Here is an 11,464-nt window from a genome sequence, read left to right as displayed (position 1 = left end):
TCTGTGTGGGTTGGCTTCCGGTAGGTATACTGCAGTACTAAGTTTCTTGCTGGTGTCCTTCAGAAGCAGTACGTCAATGAGGGCAATTGACGGACGGACTCTTCTTCCATGGAGAAGTGATAAATATTGCAGATGTTACGCTAAACGTTAACTCACTCTGTCACTAACGGACTGGTAATCAACGACGGTAACGCAAATGGCATATACCTTTTACCATATTCAGGAGGGCAAAAGGCCCAAAATGTGTCCCACCCTGATGATTTAAATGCCACAGTCTGTAAATGCCCAACAAACACACTGAAATACTGCGCTTCATCAACAGGAATAAAACCTTCTATAGCTTGTAAATAATATTATTTATGAGATAAAGATGCTATGTTTTGAAGTATGGTGAATGATAGTCTGAACTAATAACCGATTTAAAACCGAACTTCGTTCCGTGGATGACATTGCCTAATCCGACATTGGACGAGATGTACAGCGGTGCAGTGATGACTAAGTATTCTGCTGGTCGCGTGGAACTCTGGGTATGATAGTGGGGATGAGAGGCGAATAGAACTCGTCTGTGATGGGAATGGTAAGTGCCTTCCATATGGTGTTCTAACTTCGCTACATACAAAATAGTTTGCCCAAAGAAAACAAGCTACTGTTTATTCATTGTAATAATGTAATACCTAAGAGAATGGTCTTCACAATCTCACGCACATACCACCGTAAAGCAGCCTATTACTTCGTGTGCTGTGACACTGGCAGACCCAAGGGTGGTGCTAGTGGAGGGTTCCAACGCCCCCACCCCTGGTCCCTTAAAAATGATAGATTATAGACCTCAAGATTTTACATTGGCGGAGCTTGGTTCAGTCCCCACCCACCCCTTTGAAAACTCCTGGATCCGCCTATGGCTGTGTCACTGTAACCCCTCAGACACGACTATGATGGAATCGTCTGACCTATTTATATTCTTGAAAGCATATGCTGACGGTTACGTAACACACTGAAATGGCGGACGGGCCGGTGTTGACATGATGCGAATGTTGCAATCTGATCATGAGCCCCGCAGAATCGAAGGCTCGACCTACGATTCAGTGTTGTAACTCATTAAAGACAAAGAGTTTCTGACAGACGAAATTCGATAATGATTTCACGTACTTGCCTCTACATCGGCATCTGACAGTATAGGCCCAACGCAATGATTTGTGAACATGCGACGAACATGGAGTCCTTGCAATTAAGTTAATTAAGTTTGAATATTTTGTAAACAACTGTGGGGGAACTTGTAATTGTACGTTTTTATTTTAATGAATTTTATTAGAATTTCCATTAAACTGACATTTATTAGTCATGTTGGTGGTCACGCCGAAGTAGTACTGATGACCGTCACGAAATCAGATGCATTACAAATTGATAGTGTCTAATTTTATTTATTGTCTAATCAAATTCGAGTATTTCACTTGGTCCTGGTAGAATTCTGATTATTGTCTGCCTTATAGTTGCGATAGGTATTGCCCATCATTCGTCCTGGAGAGCTGATCAAAGCCTGACCACCTTGCTGGGTGGAGGGTCTCACGGGTACACTCTCTGCCCGAGAACATCCGGAAGATGGGGACACATCAGGGGAGTTATCGGACCAGTACCATTCCATATGCTTGGGAGTAGGAGATACATGGCATGTCATCTGGCACTATAAAATGTCTGCAGGAAATTAATGTCAGAAAGAAAAAAAAAAACAACGATGAGAAGCAACATTCCGTCAAATACCCGTTCAGAATCGAAGTCAGTAGGCCTGTCATGTGTGATTTCGCCCCACACCCGGATCCTACTGAACTAGCGCCGATTGTGGTCACGACTCGTATCCAGGCTAGCTATTCTCGAACGTTTGTAGCCCTACGAACTTCTTAGGCCTATTCCTAACACATTGGGTACGATCAAAGTTACGAATTCTTAGGGCTACGAACGTTTCGAGAATAAGAGCCCAGATTCTCCGATATGTCGTCCTCGACATCCTCGGCTGTCTATGAAGAATACTCGATTCGTCTGACTGTGAATATTATCTAACGCCATCGGTGCCCACTCCTCTAATGTGTTTCCTAGTCAACCCTAATCCTTGGCCACAGCCTTCATAAAAAGCTTTACTTTGAAGTGTGCTGCATAAAACCGGTTTTAATAGTAGATGTTTGTCACTTCAGTGTTGTACTGTCTCTGATACATTTTCCAAAACCGGTTTTCACAAACATACCGAAATTGGTGTCTCGAATTCAAGCAGTTTGTTGACAAGTCACACCCTTCATAGACGGCTGTGGGTCCAAACTGTATGCACCCTTGAATTTTGTTAGTGGTGCTGTGCATTTTCAAACTTGAGACAGTATTTCTATTAAGGCTACAGCGCCAAGACACCCACTTACATTTTTTTCTACGGACGTTATCCCTTTTCAGCTCAAACCATTGCGGTGTTGAGTATGGGACTGAAAAAATATGAAATAATATGATTGTCCTATCACAGCTCACAGGGGCCTAGCTACCACTATGAAAAATCCCGGGTTTACACATCATTGTTGCTAAAAAGGTTGGCCAAACCGTCAATAGTCTAAATATGAGCCATTGCAACCAACCAGGGTTACACGTAAAAAACTGGCTTGCACTCCACTTGGATCACTCGTGTTATGTTACGCAACTGCTGATACTATTATCTAAGGTGCAAAGTGTATGCAGCGTCAGGTGTGCCTGGCCTGTATGTGCATGCACCAGACACTAGATTTTATACACACATTCAGCTGACACAACAAATAAAATAGGATATCATCCAGCAGTTTCCTCATATAACATTTCGCACGTACTGTTGTTTACGTCACAGGTGTAAGGACACCACGACTACTAAATCGTAACCAAGATCCCCACCCGACCAGGAACATGCACAAGTCAATAACAGTAAGTGACTTTACTATCATATTGTACAATGTTCGCATTTACTGAAATTCAGTTAGATTTTGTTGTTCTGAATTCTGCTCGATAAGTCATTACTGTTACAAGCGTTCAGCGGAATTTGTTGAAGGGATGGGGTGGTGGACTTTTATGTGAGCGTAACTCATGTTGTAGTTATGTTGATTTGTTGATTGGTAGTGTGACGGAGAGGATTTGGTGATTGACAAGACGGGCCAGGACACCGTCTTTGTGAAAGACAAGCGGGGAAACACTATGCAGCTACAGATGCTGGAGGGCGTCCTGTACGGCACCGTATACAAGCGGGAGGTTCTGCAGCAGATTAAGTACGTCCAGTTACGAGAGGATGACATTTATCTATCAGCGTATCTGAGGACAGGTTAGTGACAGGGATGAATATTGAACGTCTCCCTTGGATTTCCGGCCCAGTTGAACAACGCGCACACAAAAAAACCCAGCAATATAGTTATTTTATATAATTCTTTTTAATTATCTAAAAATGTATGGAAATTTGTTATGAACAAGCACCGAGGTCTGGAACAGGTGTGTTACTATTTTAGGGAGGGAATCCCTGCGCGTCACGTGATTTAAAATGGCGCCGCTCATATGCGATCGATCGACTGAGAAATTTGATGGCATGCAAATATTTATTTTTTAATATTTTTATAACGAAACTAGGGCGCACATGTAGGTATGAGTACAAATAAACCACTCATAAGTTTTTCGTGCGCAATAGTCGTAACGAATGCGCGAAAGTGCGACAAATGATTTTGACCATTGCGGCCTATGGAGGTGCGACATAGCGTTCATGTTGTGAACGCTATGTATATTAGCTAACACGCATAGGCATGCACACGCGACCTCCCAGCCGTCACCAACACAAAAACACAGTACACATGAAAAGGTGACATTTTTCTATATTAAATGTTACACGAGCAATGTTTTGGCGTTGCATTAGAACACAACTACACAAATCATATAAAGTACTACAAGGATTATGTCTTTTGGTATAAAATGGATTTTGACCTGAGGTGAGTGAGTGAGTGAATTTAGCTTTACGCCGCACTCAGCAATATTTCAGCTATATGGCGGCGGTCTGTAAATAATCGAATCTAGACCAGACAATCCAGTGATCAACAACATGAGCATCGATCTTCGCAATTGGGAACCGATGACATGTGTCAACCAAGTCAGTGAGCCTGACCACCCGATCCCGTTAGTCGCCTCTTACGACAAGCTGAGTCGCCTTTTATGGCAAGCATGGGTTGCTGAAGGCCTATTCTACCGCGGGATCTTCACGGGTTCGTATTCACAGACAATACTAGGTTAAGCACGCATAGAATGTGTGAAATAAGAGGTGGACACAAACACACACGCACTGACGCCCGCACGCGCGCACACGCACAGATACACCCACCCACGAATATTACACAATACTATGGCAACTGTAGTCAGCCAAACAGACCCTGAAGCAAATATATATCCAAGAAAGCGCACACAAGTCTAGAAAATGTGGCAAGTCTAGATTTCCATAGTTGCAGCGGTCTGTAAATTGAGAAAAGTCTCAGGCTCCTTTTCATTACATTTTTCAATAGAATATTTTTTTTCAGTACAATATGTTGATTTCAGAGACTTATATTAGTCTAAAGTAACTGGAATTGCAAGTGGTTCTGCTTTTAATAAAAGAAAGTTTACTGATTCATAGAAAATAGAATCTGGCGAGAACGACTATGTTCTTCCATGTATATAGATCTGTCAAGTTAAATGCACTTTGTATCATTTAGGAACACACTGGACGTTTGAAATGGTTGGTATGCTGCTCAATGGAACTGCTGAAACCATACCCAAATTCAAGGGCAAGAATCAACTCGAATTCATGACGAGCGATGAACTGAGCAGACTCCCCTCCCCCAGAATCATCAATACTCACTTCAAACTTTCTCGTGCACCAACACAGCTAAGAGAAAAGAAATGCAAGATAATCTACAATCTGAGAGACCCAAAGGATGTTGCTGTGTCGCTCTACTGGGCATATATGGATGGCGGGGTATCCGGCTACCAGGGCACATTTCAAGATTTTCTGGAACTTTACTACAAAGGGACAGGTATGTTCATCCATAGGGTATATCTTTTCAAGTGAGGTAATACACAAATTCTTGTTTCGGAATTTCAAGGCCCTGCTTCGTTGAGACAGAACTAGGACTATGGTTAACTCTGTTGGATTTTCTGTTATTCATGACTTCTTATCTGGCTGAATCCAATCCACACTGTCCTATTTAATATATATTTTAGAAATCAGTCTTTGCACTGTGAAGGCTACAGAGCGAAAATTTTAATAACTGATGGGTGTGTTATTTAGAATAAACCGTTGTTTCGTGGCATAATTGTATCCCTAATCTTTGAAGTTACATCTAAAATTGACTAAAGCATTTTGAAAATGCGTGGAGTGCTTTTTCAGCATAATTGAAAACAAGGTAGCAAACGCGAATGAATCTCTCTTATTCAAGAGATGTTGTCCGAGTTCAAATCTATATTGCATGATTTTTAGAAACAGACAAAATCGATCAAACACATCTTCCCACTGTTATGTTGCAACGCAGTGTGAATGTGAAAATGAAAATACAGGTACGTTGTCCGAGGTCGTTAAGGTACTTAAGGCAAGGGTACCGATGGGAAGGGAAGCAATTTGAAAAAATGCCACGACTGTGTTTACGGGAACTGCTCGAAACGGGTACTACGCAGATAGGCGTTTTGATGTCATCCAGTCAACCATAAACCGTCGTGTCCGTAGGCATAAATAAACAGCGTTGCAGACCGTCCTCGATCATCCACTTCCGGTTACAACGCCCCTAACTCTTCCTTTCTCACATGGTATGTAAATCTGCCCGTGTGCAGAACACGTTCTCATGGTGATTTTACAAGGATAATGTAAATTTAGTATCTGAGTGAACACTTGTCAGAGCAACAAAGAGAGGAGAACCAAGAAAACCTGGTGGATTGAGGATTTTGCCATTACCATTAATATGTGTTCAGGTGAAGGTGTAATTGGGATCACAAGAAATAGCTTAAGCGCATTTACCTACAGAAAAGGCAAGCGTTTGTGAAGACGTGGAAGTGGCGGACACACACTGAACAAACTCGAGGACCTATGTGATAGGTATAGCTGCGATTTCTGGAAAAAGATTTGGCATATCGTTGCAAACGAGAAAAAAGGAGCTACCATTTGAAGTCCGATGACGGCTTAGTTTCCCGCGATGCTACCACCGTCTTGAAGTCCCTGAAGGTAGCTTATCTAATGGACATTACATCACGATGACGTCATACATGAGGTTGACATCACCGATATGAGCTGCCCACTAAATGCTGGAATCACCTTGGAAGAAGTCCAACAGGTATTGTTAGGGGCGAAACAAGGGAAAGCAGCTGGGTGTAATGGGATACCAGTGGAAGTTTTAATAGACAGATCTTGCCTTCCCTTTCTAAATCTTTTCTACGTCTTGTAACTTATGTCTTACATTGAGAAATCTATCAACTGAATGGAGCGAATCGGTCATTAACCCAATACCAAAGTCGTCCAAATTTGCTATCATATAGAAGAGTAGCACTCACCAGCTCAAGCTGCAAGTTATATTGGCTCACCTCCATTCCCAGTCACCATGTTGAACTGAATGGTACTTTAACGGACTAGCAAAACGACTTCCGGAAGCAGAGATCAACCACAAAACATGTATATATACTCTACCGAGAAGTAACCTGAAAACACAATGGAATTTTAGGAGCGACACAGTCCCTCTACTTATTGAAACTGGCCGATATTAGATACCAACACACCATCAGAAGAGAGAAGGTGGTTTAACAGTGAAGACTGTGTTGAGGACAAGTGTGTGATGTCCTACTGCATTGCCCACTGTATTCCGGTTGTCGCATAGCTTTACTTTATCACTGTAAATCTGTGATTAACAATTTGGATATTTTAACTGCTGTTGGAAAAATGTGTTATATTTTGTCATGGCCAGGCGTTATTATTTTGCTACCAAATTTAAACGTACAAACCTGTTTTACGGATCAGGAGAGATTTATTGTTGGACAACTACTGTATCACTGCTCATCTTATTTGTATTGTGTATTTTATTTATTTGACTTTATGTATATATAATTCTTATGTAATTTATTATTTTTATGATCTCTCATAACCTATTTTGTGGGGGGTGAGGCTTTTGTGCCATATGTGTGTTATGTAAAAATCTGCCTGTCTGTCTGTCTGTCTGTCTTTCTACCTGTCTGTCTGTCTTTCTGCCTGCCTGTCTGTCTGTCTGTCTGTCTGTCTTTCTGCCTGTCTGTCTGTCTGTCTTTCTGCCTGTCTGTCTGTCTGCCTGTCTGATATACCAGCATGACAACGCACGAGTCCGTGCCACATGAGTGACACAAGCCCTCCTCCACACACTGGACTCATTGTGTTGGTATATAGTGTATATATTTGGCCTCACTTTAGCAATAAAAGACTTAATATCCCTTTGGGCATGACTAAAATCGCTCATTGACACTTCGAGGCGAACTGCTTCCAAACAGCTTCCAAAATACAAACGATTCCAACGAGTACATCGAAATATGTCGCACCCGGTGTTGTTTGTGTTTGCTTAACTGGTCTCAATCACAAGTTGCGTTACAGCATATTCGAAAGAACCTTCCAAGGGACATAACTCTATGGGATTCGCGTGAAATAAAGTCTCGCGGTAGAGGGCACGGGTGCCGATTTATTGCAACGTAGCATTAATTCATTTATAATTCAACACTGTAATCTAAATACGAAATTCTTTTGGGAATGAATTATATGGTAGCTTCTCCTAGGGTAAGATAAATGTATTACGTATTTCTAGAGAAAAGTGGCGTGAAACTGTGCTTTTAAACCTCGTTGAACACTTGAGAGACGCACATGGGAGACTCTCAACCACTGCCAACCAACGTTGCAGATTTTGCATTGGTATTGCGACAAGTTTGCAGGAACATTCCTATGCCCTTAATCACTCTTCTCTGTAACACTGTGCCCCAACGTCTCCATGTCTGTGCCTGTGCCTGTGACCTGGTGGAGGTTACACGACATACTGACTGAAGGCACTGTGCATGCCCTGTAGACATCAATCCATTCTTTCATTCCACGTGATTTTCATAAATAATGGCAGTTCGTTTCATCGCATGTCCTATTTTTTCTCATCTCACACTCGGCTATGCGTTTTCAAGGTGTGTCAGTATATGTTATATTTGAATAAAACTTTTATATAACTTACTATAATTTAGTATGAATGTATGGAATGGGTGACCCAGTTATGTGTAGCATTCACTGAGCATGTTGTAAGAATATCAGAGTATGTATTCAGGCAGCAAAAGCATGAATTACAATCAATTCAACACTTTATTGGGTATTATTTATATCAGCTCCTGGGACACACGGTGATTTTCTGCGTATTAAATGACACCCATACATCCTCAAGAAATGGGACCTAACTAAACTTATTTTACAGATTACTATCATTATTGATATTAAACTTACTTTTAATGATGAGATCTCTCATAACCACTGAGTGAAAATTATGATACAAGACTTTCATCCCAAGATGAGGCAGTTTCCAGTTTCCACAGTTAAAATACTTTCCTTCCTATGCATTGGGAACGAGTTTGCATCGGTTCTTAATGTGAGAGATTGTGGTCTTTTGTAGCCTCGTTTGAACATTTCAGTTGACAGCAATGGTATGTTTGAAAATCTACGAGATGCCGAAACATTCTTTGAAGAAAATCCTGATATTCCAGTGCACTTCCAAGTTTACGAGGAGACAATGAAGGTACCTAATGATAATGATCAACCTGAAAATATTTACCTCAGCAGATTTGAAGGCTGTTTCAACTTGTAATCTTGGAACAAAGATTGATTAGATACCGATGTCAGATCCTTTGGACGTGTCTTTCGGGCGTCCACGTGGAACACTCGTATCTATGATTGTGATTGTTATGATTTGTCTGATCCTTTACTTCGCTTCATATTCAATTCATCTTTTTGAACAAAAGAAATAATTGGTGTCACATAAGCATGGTGGTAACATGTTCCATTTGTTTTTATAAAAGGATCCGGTAGCACAAGTGCGAGCTCTCTCAGATTTTATTGGGCTTGAGAGAAATGACGACCTGTGTCGTGCCATTGCGGAGAAGTGTACCTTTGCAAGGATGAAAGCTGACAAGGACAAGTACTCATTGAAAGTCAATGGGAAAAACTTCTTTTACAGGAAAGGTATTGTGTCATGCATACCAGGACCAAAGTAGATACTTCGACATTCGCGAAGCATGCAAATACAAGTATACAACGAATGATGTGAGTGTGTATCATGCATGATTTCTACTGATCATTACTGAAGAGAAAATAGTTGGATGACTTGGTTGACATATAACATATGCTTTTTTAGTTGGTTGACTCATGTCATGGTACCCCAATTACGTAGATCGGTGCTCATGCTGTCCATCACGCGATGGTCTGCTCCAGATTCGAATATATATATATATATATATATATATATATATATATATATATATATATATATATATATATATATATATATATATATATAATATTGCTGTGTGCGGCGTTAAACCAACAAATCAACCAAAAGAAAACTCAGACGCATTAAATGTGATGGATAGATATCGCTTAAAGCAGCCGTTGATATAAAGTGCCATATATTACCGATCAGGTGAACTCTGAACTTTCATCAGAGACTCTTGCAGGAAGGTTGTAAGAAGGAACATGTAATCGCCAAATTATCTACTTAGGCTGCACAATGTTAAAATGATGTCATGAGTTATCAGCATGTTTTGAGTTATGATGATGGTGCTGTGCAGGTATCGTTGGAGACTGGAGGAACTGGTTCACAGAGGAGATGTTAGATGAATACTACTGTGTGTATGACGAGAAGATGGCCGGGTCGAGATTTTATGAACGTTACGCCAGGACGAAGGTCGATGAGAAAACATCCTGACTCGATCCGGATGCACCTTTTCTTAATTATTGTTGCCAAACTCTGATTAGCGGTGACACGATTAAAATCAGAATACAAATAGAATTTTGTGCATGAATGAAACATTTGTTTCTTGTGTTTTCTGTAGCATGAATCATCACTTCTCGCATGACACTCCATGACTATCTTGTCAATAGCTTATACATCTGACACTTAAACAGGTGCAATACATGGACATTAACCTATGACTATCTTAGAGAGCTTCGAAAATCTAAGCCCAGGTCGTGCTGAAGTTGTGTGCACTTAGGGAAATGTCTGGGCTGGTTGCTGACCATCACGTTGCATGGATGTTGTGCTGTTGGAGGTATATGCATCGTTTCCTGGAAGACAAGACGCCTACTTCCAGACCTAGCAAACCAAGGGGGCTCCTTTCCCAAAGTAACCTTTACTAAGGTTAACCGTAACTCCAATTCTTTAACATTGCACTAAGGTTATCTTAAAGACCAAAGTAACATTAGTGCAATGTTAAAGGTTACATGCAACGTAAAACACAACTTTGCAGATTCTGATACCTTTCGGTATGCACTTACCGAAACAAATCATGAAAAGTGCCAATTCAGCCCATAAAGTTGAAAAAAAAACGCGATAAAAAAAGCCCGCGAAATCGGAGTTCATTAAATTTCCCCCAGCGCTTGGGGGAAAACTGGTTTCAACAGCTGTGCTGCGCTGCGCCCATAACGCATGCGCAGTGAATAGGTTCGCGGAGCTTGAAACAGTATGCACGCTCGGAGTATGAGGTCATGAGCAGTAGTCTAATCTTGGTTGTGTACACAAATAAGTAACTAATCTGCTCTTTACATAAGTAAGCAGACTCTGTCACAGAGAAAGCTCATTGTCTGGTTTATTGACACATGTATGTCTGCCTGCCTGTCTGCTAAAGACAGTATACAATAGACAGATTCAATCATTGACCATATGCATTTTGAACTTAACACCCATCAGGCTATACGCCATAAAGAAAATAAATTGATTTATGACTAGTGCATCCGAGTCCCGTGTCTACCACATTATGTAATTAGGCAGGTGTGATACTTGTACACATGACAAGTTTTTTATGTCTGTGGGTTGCAAAGAAACTACATCCATTTTTCTCGGATGACTGGATTTGACGGAAACTGGTGCAAACCCTTGTCAGTTGCAAGTCCTGCTTTGTACTTGGACGAATGACAGTTTCCAGTCATGCAGTAGTTCAGCATCTCTACTAAGATGATATTTGATTTGATCGAACACAGATTCAGCGAACGTGTATTTACAAAACACAACATCTCTATATAAATTCTCTATGGATAACAATTTCTTCTAGTGTATATGATTTTGTTTGACAACGGTATATGAATCCATATTGAAACGATGCATCAAGTACAATAAAAGAAGTTGTTATCCATAAAGAATCTTACTTTCTTGTGACTAGCCATACGGCGAATACAGCTACTTACAGTCAATGCAAATTCATTAAAGTTTATCCGGAA

At 40.8% G+C, this 11,464-nt stretch overlaps 1 protein-coding gene across 1 annotated transcript; it reads left to right on the top strand.

Moving 5' to 3' along the window:
* Window positions 1-468: 468 nt before the first annotated feature.
* On the top strand, window positions 469-10,058 carry LOC137284111 (sulfotransferase 1B1-like). Its single transcript, XM_067815791.1, has 7 exons — window positions 469-577; window positions 2,849-2,922; window positions 3,115-3,313; window positions 4,719-5,039; window positions 8,668-8,771; window positions 9,052-9,214; window positions 9,820-10,058. The coding sequence occupies exons 2-7, from the start codon at window positions 2,905-2,907 to the stop codon at window positions 9,954-9,956; spliced, it is 942 nt and encodes a 313-aa protein (XP_067671892.1). The 5' UTR covers window positions 469-577; window positions 2,849-2,904; the 3' UTR covers window positions 9,957-10,058.
* Window positions 10,059-11,464: the final 1,406 nt, after the last annotated feature.

Source organism: Haliotis asinina, chromosome 5, assembly GCF_037392515.1.
Source record: "Haliotis asinina isolate JCU_RB_2024 chromosome 5, JCU_Hal_asi_v2, whole genome shotgun sequence".
In the NCBI taxonomy this organism is placed as follows: domain Eukaryota; kingdom Metazoa; phylum Mollusca; class Gastropoda; order Lepetellida; family Haliotidae; genus Haliotis; species Haliotis asinina.
This window is presented reverse-complemented; position numbering and strand designations above follow the sequence as displayed.

Excerpts from the sequence above, each read along its gene's own strand:
- LOC137284111 (XM_067815791.1), top strand. Across the intron at positions 3,314-4,718 it reads ATCAGCGTATCTGAGGACAG|GAACACACTGGACGTTTGAA; the intron begins GTTAGTGACAGG and ends TGTATCATTTAG. Across the intron at positions 5,040-8,667 it reads ACTTTACTACAAAGGGACAG|TTGACAGCAATGGTATGTTT; the intron begins GTATGTTCATCC and ends TGAACATTTCAG.